The sequence below is a fragment of the Triticum aestivum genome, chromosome 1D (genome assembly GCF_018294505.1).
Source record: "Triticum aestivum cultivar Chinese Spring chromosome 1D, IWGSC CS RefSeq v2.1, whole genome shotgun sequence".
NCBI classification, from domain to species: Eukaryota; Viridiplantae; Streptophyta; class Magnoliopsida; order Poales; family Poaceae; genus Triticum; species Triticum aestivum.
The window spans coordinates 326709071-326725391 of NC_057796.1; the positions used below are offsets into that span (position 1 = coordinate 326709071).

Consider the following 16321-nt stretch of genomic DNA (forward strand, 5'->3'; position numbering starts at 1 on the left):
TTGATAAAATGTGTGGCAAGTAAATTAATGTGCAATTTATCTCAAAGATAAGTAAATTAAGGTGATTGATTAGCATACTGGGTAAGGTGCAGACAAAGGGTGTGACGGGACAAAAAAACTAGTTCGACAAAAAAATCGATCGAGAAACATGGTGGGAAGGGAGAGAACCGGTTGACGAACCGTTCTGCCGACAGAAAAAGGAACGCTACTCTTTTTTTAAGTAGTATATAGATAGATAAAGTAGATAGAGAAGGAAAGTAGTAGATATTTGGTGCAGCGATTCGGTGCCCAGGCTCATCTGCACTCGGCCTGAAAAAATTCAAAACAAATACTAGAAAAATTCAAAAAAAATCCATTTTTTCCCATGGTAGACAATTTATTGCGTGAGGTTCGCTCCAAATTTTAGTTCATTTGGATATCTGAGTAGCTCTCAGCAAAAAAGACAAATCGGGTCAAAATAGTACATGAACAATAAACTGTTTTATAGACCCCGAATTTGTCTTTTTTGCCGAGAGTTTCTCAGTTGTCCAAATGATTTGAAAATTAGCGCAGACCTCACGCATCAAATTGTCTACCGTAGGAAAAAAATTGGAATTTTTTTAATTTGTTTAGTATTTGTTTTGATTTTTTTTATTCAACACGGGTGCAGATGAGCCCAGGCTCAGAAAGGGATTTTCCATATTTGGCATAGTTCATAGCGGATATTTCCAATTTAGTTATCGTGCTGTATTTTTATGACACGACGAGATGTTAATGACGTTGATATCTTGTCTTCGTAAAATTTGCGACGGTGTCATGTATACTGTTCTCATGGCTCAGCGCTTGGAGTGGTAACCATGGTGCTCAATCTACACACATTCGCTACCACCCGATGTCTAATCAAGCTTCATCGGGAGATAACTTTTTTTTGCAGTTTTTAAATTCTAGAACCTGTGATAGATTGATGTATATGACTCGATTTGCTCGGTACAAAACAAATCGACTTTTCAATTTATGCAGGAAGGATCCGTCCACAAAGCATGACATTTCAATTTCTCGAAAGCTGGCCTACGCGTTATTCCTAATCCTCTCAATGCAGCACCAACAACAAAAGCAACCCAAAGACGAGCAGTTAAAAAAAATGCCTTTCTTTCTTAATAACAGCAGGAGCATTTACATCACTCATACGTCATTACAACGGCATCGCTGAAGCAGGACCCCGAACAACAGTCAGACAAGCACACACTGCCGTCATCATTTGTTGTTAGGTCAGCCCAAAAATTGTGCTTCCAGCAGCAAAAAAAGAAAAAAACATTTGGTTACATGGTGCCTCTATAATCAGTTAATTCTAAGCAAAACATTGTCAGGTAACAAGAACAACACATGTCAACCAAAATCGGTAAAAAAAACATTTGTTTACTGTGATGTTCTATGTAAATGTACACAGGTATGGGGCAAAAATGGGCAGCAATTAGCTTAAGGTGATGCATATGTACACAAATTTAAGAGTCAGGTGGTTGCCGACGTCCTCGTCCAGCCTCTGCGAGTTTGCTCATTAGCGGTTTCATCTCCCGGTGTGTCTCCCAAACTGAAACACAGCAGAGAGGTCAATGTGCTTCTTCCTACATCACTAAAGCTATAAACATGTAATTAGACTGGTACATAAATTTCCACCAGACCTGGCCAGAGTTTACTAAAGTTACCATGGCTTTTACAAAAAAGGCTTCAAACAAATTCAAATAGGAAGCACAAATTAGTTTTTCTCGAACAAGTAATCACAATTAATCATTGCATGCTGTTGGTTAACACCGATTAAAGTTCATGTTCCCCTTTTCTCCATGATAATCAGAAAAAGGAATCGCATACATTTAGTTTGCCACCGTTGTTACTCGATGGACTATCAAACATATCTAGTGCAGAAACACCAACAAGATGCAATCATGCAAAACTTTTTCCTTGTAATTATCAATTAAAAATGCATGATTAAACTCAGCAAATAGCTATTGAGGGATGGTGGAGATTCTTGCCTGTTGGAACCTTCATAAATAGACCAATTGCAGAAGGGGGGAATTAGACCGCTCTTCTGAGCCCTCACCTAAGGTTCTGTGGCCACTCATTTAAAAGTTTGTAGGTTTAACATGCTCCTACTGCAATCTTCTCCCTGTTTAACAAATCATTACATCCGTGACAAATAAACATAGATGCAAGGCAGTAGAGGGCACTCAGGCATGAGAAGGATGCAATGTTCCAAAGAAAGAAAGAAAAGGGAAATTTCACAAATATTTCTTACCGGTACAACAGTTAACAGTCGGGTTGCCTTCAATAACTTGAATTGCGTAACTCAACATACATCAAAACTGAGAACTTGGAATGTAGCAATTTACATCTGCAGGCTAACTCTTGGTTTAAAACCCATTTGGCAGAGGTCAAAATGATCACCCTAAAAGAATATTTCCAGGCAATAACGATGGCAATGTGACCCCTTCTCCCTTCATTCACACTAATATACTGATTCATCCCAGTTCACGCTTACACCCATTTGGTGGTACCATTATAACAGAAATGCCGAAGCAACCTGCCATCATATATCACTATTCACAGGAAAAATGTTTGTTCTATTATTTAACACCTTCATGGTTGATGGATTCCAATGAATGGCGAATCAGTTGTAGCAGGCCCTTGACATTGTGAAAACTGAATTCAAGGACTTCCCTAACAAGAGCAATACCATCAGCCTGACCCTTTCCAATATCAGTAACATAAGCAGCTAATGAACTTTGTGATTTTCTGGTTCCGTCAAATGCATAATTTATGTCATCTGCCTGCAAAGAACAGTCAAGAAATAAAATACTCTATTAGCAAATTGAACAGACATTTTACTGAATGATCATAAAGAAATTTTGTGATGCATTGCAGTGTATTAGAGTAGTTCAGTACTTCAGTGACCGGGATATATGTTGTCTTTTAGTTACCATGAATTAGATAACTAGTCAGCCTGAACTAACAAGATAACTTGTAACATAAAACCAAATAGTTGAAGATTATTAGTATTCTTTAAATTTGAATTACCTGGAATATAAAGTATCCAGTAGCATCTTTCAATTCGTTTCCATTAACAAGACCTAATTATTCTGAACTACTAGAAATTAGTGCAGGCAATGCCACTGCAGTTGTAAAACAAGTGCATTTGCACAATAAGAGCAAATGACTACACCGTCTGTGCGAGAATGAAGTCAAACTAATCTGATGTGGAATAGAAGGAAGTAATATTCTAGTTTTTACCATATATGAGGGACATATTTTTGGTAGGTAGTGGCCTGTCACATACTTAGATAGAGAAACAAAAGGAGAAGTTGGATGCCCTTCATCATTAATTTTCAGCAGACAGTTAGTTTTTCTAATTATATATCCACTCTTCAGTACCATTAGGTGCCATACTTCACCTTATCTAGCAAACTGAAGAGATCACGGAAAAACATTCTGCCAGAACAGGAAGCGAGATGATTTTTTTTGCAATCATTAAGCTCCATGAGAATATCATGTTTCTACAGCAAAAAATGCATTGTTTTGCAGTAAACTGAATAATAAATCACCGAATAGAGAATTACTAGCTTGCGCAATGCTAAGTTTTTATAAGTTATCAACCAACAGTCAGTTCACATTTATCAAAAGCCTTAGCTCCAACAAATCTAATAGGACTCATGATACTGATACTGAATGTCAAAAACAGTAACTTACATAAGCAAGCAACCCCATCAAGTGATGATTGTTCCGGGGTATGGAATTGCCACCAATTTTAGGAGAGTACAAAGCTCTTGAAATAGCCTTAGCAGCTGTACTCTGGTTATTCAGATTATCAACATCTGAGGCAGAAGATGACGGTGACTCAGCTAGCCCAAAAAGAAGAAATTAAACAATCAGAAGGTCAATCGTTTCAAATAAAGATGAATGGCGAACTTATTCGCATTGATATGACAAAGATAAAATGAAGGTTGCCTTTGTCTAATAAATCTCACGGGAAAGATAACTTCCAAATAAAAGCTGACACACTTCCGCTTTATTAATATCGACCAGACACTAAGTGTGCCTAATTTGGAGGTATATTTGGTTCGAGGAATGTGTCAGTCCTAGGATCATCCGTTAATAACCCTTAAAGTGGACTTTATGTGTGATCGGAAAATAAGGTGTATTGGTTCATCACCATGCAATTCTATAAAAGTTGAGGAATAAGGTTAACCGATTTTTTTTGGATCACTTGCCTCATGATAGACCAATCTATTTCTCAAACCAAACACTCAAGCAGGCCCTTATTATGACAGGTTGCAAGAATTATTTGAATAACTACGCAACTCGAGGGAAAACCTGGAGGAACCATCAAAGATGTTGCTTGCAATGCATGTTTGTCTTTAATAGCACCAGGATGTTTGTAGAAGGCAGCCTTCATATATGCCACTTCCACACATTTATAGGCCAAAGCAGCACTTGCCATTTTCTTAAGCCGCTCAAATTCACGGGCACAAAATCTAATGAAACAAATCAACAGTGAAACATTAGTATAGTTCATTGCAGGTGAGAATCATATGGCATTAAAATATGTATGTAAAAGTTGAGGAAATAAGTAGAACTGCCATCAATTAGCAACTACTCCCTCCGTTCCTGAATATAAGTCTTTTTAGAGACTTCAATATAGACTACATACGGATGTATATAGACATAGTTTAGAGTGTAGATTCACTCATTTTGCTCCGTATGTAGTCCATACTGGAATCTCTAAAAAGACTTATATTTAGGAACGGAGGGAGTAAATATGAAGGCTTGTCCGCAAGAAAGCAACATGTGATTACAAAGGATGGAAGCCCTAAAATACTAGCTACAGGAATAAGTAGCCATGAAGATAGGGTATATCAAACCAAATACTATTAACAGATAGACATACTGTCTGAATCTTAAAGAGACGGCATTGTTGCTTACCCACAGAGGTTTCCTGTTTCGGAATATAGTCTCATAGCTTGTATAGAATCCCCTTGCTTGGAGCTATCAATACTCGGAGCTTCCAACAGAGATGCAACATGGAGAAATTTCAGGCCAGCCTCAAAGCACATGTTAGCACTCTCAAGGTCATCTCCCTTTTCCTGCAACAAGGGATGCACATGAGGGGCAACACTCTGGATGAAAACATAGACACAAAGGTTTCGAGTAATTTACTAAATATTCAAACCTTTAAACGTTTAGACAAGTGCTTCAAATCCCGAGCCTCCTTCAGTAGCACAGATGTGTTTACTGGATTCAAAGCATCACGACTAAGAGTTGCTTGTTTTGTATTTTCAAGAACAGCCTTCTTTAGTTGCTTTGCCTTGTACAAGAGATCGCCATTTGATGAATCATTTAATGCTGGCTGCTGCTTGCTTCCTTTAACAGTTGATGGATTTGTTTTCATATCCTTCTGTTCTGCATCCCCTTTATCAGGCTTAACCTGTACTGGATGTTTACCAGAAGTCAACTTTGCATGGTCACATTGGTTTGAACTCAGATGAGGTGGTGTTTTCCCGTTTTGAAGGGATGGTGGCAGTTTGTCATCACCATTGCCACGTATTGAAAGGACGTGTGAATTAACTTTCTGTACCTTCACTGGATTCAACAGACCATTCCTTGTACCAAGTCCAGAATCTTCATTTTTTGAGCATTCATTGTCTTGTTTATCCTTCTGCAACTCCCCATCCTTCAAAACATGATGATGCATATCTCCACTGAGGCAGCCAGAACCATGAGCCTTAGCATGATTGGAACCAGATCCAAAATCATTTTTTTCCTTGGAAAATGACAAACAGCTTTTTCCTGATTCTTGAGAAAGTACTTTTTCTGCAACTGCACTTGGATACCTTTTATGCTGATCCACAAGATTCTTATCGGAAGTTCTCAAGGGTGAAGAAGAAACTGACTCTACAGGAGAGGCCCTTGTTTCTTGAAAATCAACTTTACTCTTGTGGGAGCTAGACACCTTAGATGAACTGGAGGTAGCAGCTGCAGATGCTTGTGCATGACACATATTTTTCTTCATGGAGTTTTGAGAGAGCAGCGAATGCTGCTGGAGATGAGTATTCTCTTGGTGTTGCTCACTTAAACACTCTTTGTCACTATCAGTTCCAGCAATGGGGCCTCTGGCATGGGCAACTTTCCTATCATCTGCCTTCAAAAAATTCAGCTCTGGCATAGGGTTTTCCTTGGCATGATTACTTTCACTTAAAGCTTCTTCCACGGTATGCTTTGGAAAGGCATTGCTAACTACAGGGTCCGGACCACGCTTGCTTAGTTGCCTTTGTTTCGATTTTCTATTCTTAATGGACAATTCTGGAACATCGGATCGTCCTACATCTGAAGTCCTGATGCCCCCATTTGAGATAATTTTATCATCATTACACTTAACTAATGAAGATGAACCATACTTTCCCATGCTAGGTGAAACACCACTATACCGATGTAAGCTTTTTGGAGTTCCCTTGATTGAAGGACTGCTTTTGCTAATCTCAAACTCAGAGGGATGATGCTTGGCTGGCTCATTAGGTTCCTTCTTCATTTTCTTTGATGCCCTAAGACTATCATGATCAAATCCTACACTGCTGCTCTTCGATTCTGGATGCAGCCGGTCTACTGAAACAGTTTCACCTGCATAAATTGAACCATTAGAATCAAATGACTGAAATTAGGAAGAGAGAAAATGCTCAAGACTTGCACCATCATCTGACGATCCTATGTGCTTCCGTTTTCCCTTCTGTTTAGGGAAGCAGTCAACATCATCAGGATTTCTACTTGTAGGAGCCTCTAGCTTCTTCGAAGATTTTGACATCTCACCCATCTTTAAATTATTTGATGTATTTGCACTGGAATCAACTTTCAGTGTCCCTGATGTAGCGATGGATTTTATACCGCCCTGAATAGTTGGTGGAATCGTAGCTGCGCATACGCCTGATGTAGCAATATCATGGCGAACATCCACACTAATATTATTTTCAGGTGCAAGGGGCATTGCACGAAGGGCTTTTGTGGTCTCATCCTCGCTTACTTTGCAGTTATTCATTCCATGCCTACAAGTTACAAATACCTATCCATTATATCATGCAGATAGTAAACAAGATATTCGAGCAACACTTGCACACTGAAAATTTATACATGACCACATAACTAGAGATATGTGCAGGAGCTTCTAAGGTAACGGTTTGAAAATATTGCACAAATAAAATCTAAAAATAGAATTGAAGGAAAACTTCAGAGTTACTGCAATTCAGAGAAATTAGAGGATATAGATACTACGGAAATGCATAAAAATAACTAAAACTGAAGAAAATGTCTCTTGCAGAAACTTACAACCAACTCTGCATGCTACACCGCCATTTTTTGGGAAGTACATCTGGATTCATCCAATAGGGTAAAAGGCGCCATTTCTCACACTTATCACAACATACCCACTGTTCGTTTATTAAAACAGGTTCCACAGGCACTGCCACAGATGATTCCATAGCTCCAGTCATGCATGCTGATGGCACAGGAGCTGATCTGTCAATATTCAAGGGAGATATCTTGTGGTCACCATCATTTACACCATCTGACCTGCCATTATCAGTTTCTCCGGATGAAACAGTCTCCTTCTCCAGCTTCACACTCTTATCTTCACCATGAGATTTTCGAGTGATGCCATTGCTCAATTGCTTGTGTGCTTTAACCTTGAGCTTCTTCCCGGACGGAGCAGTTTGCAATGAGGAAATTTTCATTTTTCGTTTCGGCATTCCAGAAGGATTTCCACCTACATTTTCGGTGATAATATCCATGGAATCTGCATTAACTAGACCCCCCGATTCCTCCCTTTTGCACTGTGATGGTTCATCTTTTACATGCACCACTTTTCTTTTGTCTCTGTCAACTGATGTAGCAGTACCACTAGGAGGAAGATTGTTTGGTTGACTTGAAGTTGTAGAAAGTCGATGATCATATCCATCAGAATCATATTTGATTTTATCAACAAGTTCTTGACCAAGTGTAGGTTCTGTCTTACTGTCCTTGCTCAAGTTGTCAAAGCTATTTCTCACTGTACATGCTTCTGAATTTGCTTTACCCTTTGGATAATTATCATCATTTGCTAAATTAACAGCTTTTACATGTACTGACTCAATATCTCTCAAAGGGATCTTGTCCCTAATTCGCCCTTTCAGTGGAACATTCTTTGTTTCCTTCAGATGATTTGAAACATCAGTCACCAATTTTGCTGATGCCTCAAGTGAATGTTGTTCTGTCTGCATACTTCCAGGTACAATTGAATCTTTATCATCTGAGATATCCAATAAATCAGGCATAGTCCCATTATTCATAATCGTTGAATTGTCACGCTTGCTTTTTGAACTCTTAATATTCAGAAGATGATCCTTCTTTTCATCATAGTTATATTTATGCACCATCTGATCTTTGTCACCTTGTGCAGCAGAGGTCGTATGACACCAGTCTCTGTTTAATTCTGTTTTGTCATCATCAAATGCAGGTGCTTCGTGTTTCTTTCTTGCAGATGCTGACTTCTTTCTCAGTGCCAGAATATTTTCTGTAAGGGGTGAAAGCAAGAGTCCTCCAGGAATAGGATGGCAGGTCATTATCTGTTCAAACAACACAATGATTAACTCTTTAAAATCAATCAACAAAGGGTTTTACCAAGGCAAATAAACTGATGGGGAAAATGTAACCTGCAAAATGGTATGCGGAGATTCGTCGGGCAGATTTTTCGGCTCAGGAGCCCCGGCGCACCCATCAAGGCTGTCATCCATAGAAGAGGAAGGGGAAATGTCGAGGCCCAGACCACTGTAGATAGCAGCAGTATTTCTTGCAAAGTGTCTATTGTTGTTCACCTTGATACGTATTTTCGGCGCCTTTTGTTCAGGACCATTGACTGCTCTGTTCAACATCCGTTGCTGAGGATTACCATTGGTCCCATTGGATGTTCTTTGACAATAATCATCCTTTCCCCTGCTATCTAATCCATTCTTAACAAAATGACTCTTCTGTGCACTCTGGAATCACATCAGAACAATTTAATAGGATGCTAATGTTTATGTACCACATGGATCCTACTAAGTAAACATGCAATGGTGAAATTTGCACAAGTATACCTCCACTGGAACATAAGGTGATCTAGAGGCACTGCCACGGTTTGGTGGAACTGTAGGGCTTCTAGATTGAGTTGCGACAGAAGGGGAATGCTGGTTTGGAGGCAAGAATGAACCATAACCCCCATATCGTGACCCTATGTAGTGTGAACGATTTTTCACATACATCAGTACAAGAATAATAACCCTACAGGGCAAACAGGGTGCAGCTTTTATTCCCCTTACCCAAGTTCTCAGCAAGTACTCCACCTTCAAAGTCCTTCTGGAAATGACCCAACACATTTTGAAGTCTTTCATCCTGTACATCATATTTCATTTAGAAGTTATAAATCTTTCACAAAGAAAGAAGTACTTGTTTAAAAGTTCAGTTCATATAAAATAAGGAGCATGCGTGGGAGAAAGCCGCTATTTATTAAGAGTATATATGTATATACACCAACTAAAGTTGAAGACCTAATATCTACGCCTCATTAGCAGTAGTTAAATATAGTCTACCAAAATTGTTCATGCTCTAACATTTCCCAAAAATTCAAATATTAACCAGGGGGTAAGAACCCTATAGGTTTGAGACCTCCATGTCACAGATAGATTGGATCCCCTCAATCCAAACAAACTCATATGAGTTACGTCCTCCATATGCCAGAGGCAACATCATCGCGTACCTCACTTTTCAGTAATGAAAGCAGGATCAAGAATGCAAACCATGAATAGATATATGGAATATGGTATGTACATATGTCCTTTTAGACCATAGCCACAATATGCCATTGCATAGGAACAGGCATATCATGCAACATCAAATGAAATTTCTAAAACACAGAGAATCTCATATGATACTACCTTCCTATGTAACTATTCCATAATATATTTCTGCAAGGTTCCAAAAAATGCAACTATTATCTGTCTCATCACCCACCTAGTAGTGATTATGCAGAGTAATGGTGATTATACGGTACAAGCAGGAGCACCAATTAATTGTACATGGCAAGTTGATCCATTTTTAGAAGACTATACTTTTGTCAAAAGCAAAACTTTCTGTATGCATTCTAATACTGAAATTCCTGATGCACAAAACAGTGTTCTTATTTCTGTACATCCTACCAACCCTACCAGCACACATGCTTACATGTGAAATAAAAAAATAATGATAAAGTGTAGGATGTCAATAGAGAGAGTTTTAGTCAAATACAACTAGATGTCATCTAATCGTATAGAAATTTGCATCAACTATGGTTTTTGATTATGCTACTACTGTGGTTGGTACCTTGTTTGACAAAGGAGTCCATGTGAATAGACAGGTAGTCAACTAATACAACAAAGATATAGGTCTATCCTTTAGTTGGCATAAATGTGGAGCTTCTTATAGATAGTTTTATACTTTATGATGTAACATGTTCCCTTAATTAATAGAATCAGATCGCTCGCCTATAAAAACTTCTATACTTTCAGATCATACAAGACAGACTTCTACGAGAAAACAAATATGGGTTATGTCTTGGCAGGTTTAGTGAGCCTCTAGATTAGAACCAGAGCAAGCTTATCAAAAGCAACTACAAGACAATAGCAGATGGTTTGGCTCGACTGGCACAACTTCTTCACATAGCAGTTCTGTTACCTATCACAACAGAATCTAGCACCACGAGATAAATATTCATCTCTTATTTGATAAGCACGAACTTCACACGAAAACATATCCATGGCTCAAAAACACCCTGCATCAGCCCATCTCCCACGCCATTTACTTCATTCTATTTATACACAGTCAGCAATCATCTCAGACAGTTTTGACCAAGAGCAAATGTAACTGAAAGCAGCCATATAATCAATTCTGTGAACTGTTAAAGTATCATCCTGGGTTAAACCGATGCAAGTGACAAAAACCTGTTTGTGTGTTAAATTATGAAAGCTCCTGAATTCACTTAAAAGATGCACCAGAAATCACTGTAAACAAACATGGGGTGGCAGAATAAAAACTTAGAAACTAACTGGACTCCCCAGCATCAGCTCCAAAGCCAACACATAATTCCCAGGAAATCAGCTAAAGCCAACACATTAACCACATTTCATCTGACCAGGGGGGCAGGCAATTACCTCAGAAACCCCCATGGGCACAACAGCCATGATAACTGTTCTGGATTATACAAACAACCATACCGGTTAGTAATCACCTCCATTATGAACCAGAAATAAAAACCCGGCAGCTGATACGCAGCAGAATTCACGCAAAAATTCGTAATGCTGCAAGCGAGCTAGCACAATTACTAGTGCACGAAACAATGAGGCAAGTACAGTACACCAGGGTGCCACCAGCTCATCAACCATCCAATCCAATCCGCCCGCACGGAGAGAAGGAAAAAAACACGAAGCAAGAGAGCGTCGCTTACGATGTGTGTGAGCGAGTCGGGATCAAGGAGCTCGTGGCCGCCCGCGTCCGGGCCGCCGCCCAACGCCTGGCCGTCCTCGAGCTCGAGCTCCCCCTCCTCGTGGCCCGCCTCCCTCCGAGCCCCGCCGCCCAGCATCTTACATCGGCGCGGAGCGATCCCCGGCGATCGCCCCAACAGCTTCTCCGGCAACCGCGGACGCGCCGCGCCGCGCCGCCGAGATCACCGCCGCCGCCGCCGCCTAGGGTATCCTGCGTCGTTTTTTATTTAGATCTTTATTTTATTTTTCTGTGTTTTCTCGCTCGTCGCCTTGGGTGTGTTCTTCTCGGAGGAAGCGGGGAGGAGAAAGAGGAAAATATTTCACGACGGGAAAATATTGTTAACGCGCACGGGCGCCGCTAGTCACCTGCGCTGCTAGTCCGGAGCAGGATCCAACCAGCGAGCGATTAGCTCTTTCCCGGATCGGTCCCTGTGTGATCCAGATATTGTCTCGTGCGCGTGGCTGCCGCGGGATCTCCGTCTGGCGGCCGGGACGGGGGCTCGGGGGAGCAGAGGTGAATTTCTTTGTTTGGAGTGGGTGGGGAGGGAAATGCGGCGTAGGGCACGTCGCATCGTCGCTTGTGCGCGAAACAACACATGCTTGGAAAGGAAACGTGAGGCGATTGGTGTTGGTGAGAGCATCCAGCGCTGATGCGCCACGCGATGGGGGTCGGTTTTGCCATATTTGTGTCCGACTCGTGGCAACCAGACCAGACAACAAACATGAGACGATGCTGTAAAACCTTTTGGAGCCATCGATGACGTGTGGCGGTGTCGCGCACACCAAAAACACCTGTTCCTGTGCACCATGAAAAGGGTACGGTGCTCGTCTGATTGCTATCTAGATTGTGTGCACGTGTCCAGAATATATTGGGATCTGCGGGATTAGGTTTCTCCGACTTAAGTCATCTGCCTTTTTCTTTTTCTTTTTGGAGAAATTTTTTGATCTATTCATCTTCAATCATGGCAGTACAACGAACACCAAAAATAAATCAATCTGCCTTTAAATAGCTGATGATATATGAGCCCACGTGTTAGTCATTCAAAGTTAGGTAAGTCAAATAATCTTCTTTCCGCAAAAAAAGTCAAATAATGAGTGCTGCTATTTGACCCCCGAGCTCATCTGTTCTCATCATGAATAGTAAGATTCAAAAAATACTAAAAAACAAAAAAAAGAGATTTTTTTTGCATGGAAGATGCTTCGATGCGTGAGGCCCGCTTCAAATTTTAACTCATTTGAGCATCTAAGTAGCATTTGGCAAAAAAGATAAATTTAAAGTATGTGAAGCAGTTTACTGTTCATGTACTATTTTGACCAAATAAGCTGAAGTTTGGAGTGGACCTCATGCACCGAAGCATCTTTCATACCAAAAAAATGGATTTTTTTTTTATTTTTAAGATTTTTATCTGAATTTACTGTTCTTCTTTTCAAGGATTATTAGGTCAAAGAGTCTCAATATATATATGACATCATCAGCTTATTAACTTGCCGTGTCGAACACAAGATATGTTTGTTGGTATTAGAGTGAACTAGTTTTCAAGACACGAAAGGTGTGAGATGTGTTTCTTGCGAAATTCGCAGGGACACCCATCTGCACCGCAGTTAATCCGTGTTGTGATTTTAAAACTCGATTTGACCGAAAATTTCCCAAAATAATAGGCGAAAAATAGGAAGCATGTGTACGACATAATATACATATCCATCTTGTATTACTACTTCCTACAACCGTTCTTGTACATTACATTCCTTCTACTTTTCACACTACAATTTTTGTTATTGACTATATACTTCTTCCCCCTTCAACCAATCGTTCCGCTCAATCATTTTTGGATTCATTGTCACTATTCATATTCTTCTTCCATTTATACTGTTCATCTTCTTCGTTGATACACCTGTCACTTTATGACTTTTCTCATACTCTATGGATTTGGTCTGTGTTTTTCCTTTCAACCAGTTGGTCATGTTCTTAGCGAACCTTCTTGATCTTCGCTCCGAACCTTCTTGATCTTCACTCCGAACCTTCTTGATCTTCACTTCAAATTGATTTTTGGGCCTTCTTAGCGAAGTTCTTGAAGTTCTTTTGGACCTGCGATTTGTCATCAAGAAATAAATCTGGAAAAATCATCAACAATGACCAAACCGAAAGAGTCACTACCTAGGCTCTTACAAGCATTGGGGTCGAAGAGATCCATGTGAAGCAGTTCAAGTGGTCTTCTCGTGGTCATGATGTTCTTCACGGGGTGACTCCCTCCAACTTGTTTTCCTGCTTGACAAGCACTACAAAGTCTATCTTTGTCAAATATAACATCTTTAACACCAAGGATATGATCACCTTTAATGAGTTTATCAAGATTTCGCATGCCAACATGTCCTAACCTTCTATACCATAACCATCCTTTAGAAGATTTAGCAATTAAACAAGTACGAGGTTGGGCTCTCTTAGTGAACTCAACAATGTATAGATCACCTCTACGAATGCCGGTAAAGACCATACTGTGATTATCTCAATGAAACACTTGACAATCTACTTCGATAAATAAGACATTGAAACCAAAGTCGGCTAGTCTAGATACGGAAATAAGTTTGTAATCAAGAGATTCAACGAGCATGACATTTTGAATGGAGCTATCATTGGATATGGTCACCTTACCAAGGCCAAGTACCTTACCCTTGGAGTTGTCTCCAAAAGTCACATACTTGCATGGAGCATCATTTTTGGCAAGCTCACGGAACATGTCTTTATCTCCGGTCATGTGATCGGTACATCCACTATCAAGAATCCACTCTTTTCCTCCAGATATGTAATTCCGAAGATTCGCCATGAGACTAAGATTCCTCGAAGTCTTTTCACACACAATATCAAATTCTTCGTCCTCATCATAATAAACATGCTCAATGTCATCATCATCGTCATGCATGTGATCATCACCTAGTTCAAGTGATTCATTAGATTTATGACCATGACAATGTTCAAGTTTATGAATTCTAGTTGTTTCCGTGATGATGCTACTAATAGTTCCAACATCACCCTTTGCACGCATAAGATCACTGAGCTCAAATAGACATTCATCAAACTTGGGGTCACTAGGCTTCATCTTATGAAAAAGCAATGGACTTTTGAAGAATTTCATCTAGATTTTTTAAAGAGTAATTTGGAAAGTGTTCCTCAAGATAATTCCATATAGTATATGCACATTCAAAGGTTGGCAAGCAAACAAGCACATTTCTAGGAAATCCTCTAATGATAATATAGATAGTCCGAAGAGTGCGAACCATGTCAAGATACTCATCGGGGGTAGGATGCAAAGTATCACTAGGAGGTACATAAGGGCTAAGAGTATACTTGCTCAAATTATATTCATTGAAGATCTCAAGCATTTCATTTTTCCATGAACCATAAAACTCCCCATCAAGAATAGGCACTCTATGTCTAAGACTCCCGAACGTAGACTCATCCTTCTTCCTCCAAAGGTGATTAAACCAAAGCAATGAAGACCAATGCTATGATACCAATTGAAAGGATCGAGAAGAGGGGTCTAGAGTGAAGGAAATATGCCCTAGAGGCAATAATAAAGTTGTTATTTATATTTCCTTATATCATGATAAATGTTTATTATTCATGCTAGAATTGTATTAACCGGAAACATAATACATGTGTGAATACACAGACAAATAGAGTGTCACTAGTATGCCTCTACTTGACTAGCTCGTTGATCAAAGATGGTTATGTTTCCTAGCCATAGACATGTGTTGTCATTTGATGAACGTGATCACATCACTAGAGAATGATGTGATGGGCAAGACCCATCCGTTAGCTTAGCACTATGATCGTTTAGTTTGTTGCTATTGCTTTCATCATGACTTATACATGTTCCTATAACTATGAGATTATGCAACTCCCGAATACCGGAGGAACACTTAGTGTGCTATCAAACGTCACAACGTAACTGGGTGATTATAAAGATGCTCTACAGGTGTCTCCGATGGTGTTTGTTGAGTTGGCATAGATCGAGATTAGGATTTGTCACTTCGATTGTCGGAGAGGTATCTCTGGGCCCTCTCGGTAATGCACATCACTATAAGCCTTACAAGCAATGTGACTAATGAGTTAGTTGCGGGATGATGCATCACGGAACGAGTAAAGAGACTTGCCGGTAACGAGATTGAACTAGGTATGATGATACCGACAATCGAATCTCGGGCAAGTAACATACCGATGACAAAGGGAACAACATATGTTGTTATGCGGTTTGACCGATAAAGATCTTCATAGAATATGTAGGAGCCAATATGAGCATCCAGGTTCCACTATTGGTTATTGACCGGAGATGTGTCTCGGTCATGTCTACATAGTTCTCGAACCCGTAGGATCCACATGCTTAACGTTCGATGACGATTTGTATTATGAGTTATGTGATTTGATGACCAAAGTTTGTTTGGAGTCCCGGATGAGATCACGGACATGACGAGGAGTCTCGAAATGGTCGAGACGTAAAGATCGATATATTGGAAGGCTATATTCGGACATCAAAAAGATTCTGAGTGGTTCGGGTATTTTTTGGAGTACCAGAGAATTACGGGAATTCGCCGAGGGAAGTATTGGGCCTTCATGGGCCTTAGCGAAAAGGAGAGAAGGGCACAAGGGGAGGCCGCGCGCCCCCCATGGGCTGGTCTGAATTGGACTAGGGAGGGGGCGGCGCCCCCCTCTTTCCTTCTCCCTCTCCTACTCCTTCCCTCTCTCCCCTCTTGCAAAAGGAAGGGGACTCCATTAGGATTGG

At 40.2% G+C, this 16321-nt stretch overlaps 1 protein-coding gene across 1 annotated transcript; it reads right to left on the bottom strand.

The window, feature by feature from the left end:
• Nucleotides 1-1111: 1111 nt before the first annotated feature.
• On the bottom strand, nt 1112-11883 carry LOC123181804 (cysteine-tryptophan domain-containing zinc finger protein 5). The gene is made up of 13 exons (XM_044594179.1): nt 11507-11883; nt 9348-9420; nt 9126-9259; nt 8703-9026; nt 7342-8615; nt 6712-7061; nt 5198-6642; nt 4951-5111; nt 4342-4502; nt 3718-3869; nt 2270-2801; nt 2007-2140; nt 1112-1567 (listed from the first exon to the last, which is right to left on the bottom strand). The coding sequence occupies exons 1-11, from the start codon at nt 11639-11641 to the stop codon at nt 2598-2600; spliced, it is 4413 nt and encodes a 1470-aa protein (XP_044450114.1). The 5' UTR covers nt 11642-11883; the 3' UTR covers nt 1112-1567; nt 2007-2140; nt 2270-2597.
• Between the last annotated feature and the right edge of the window lie 4438 nt (nt 11884-16321).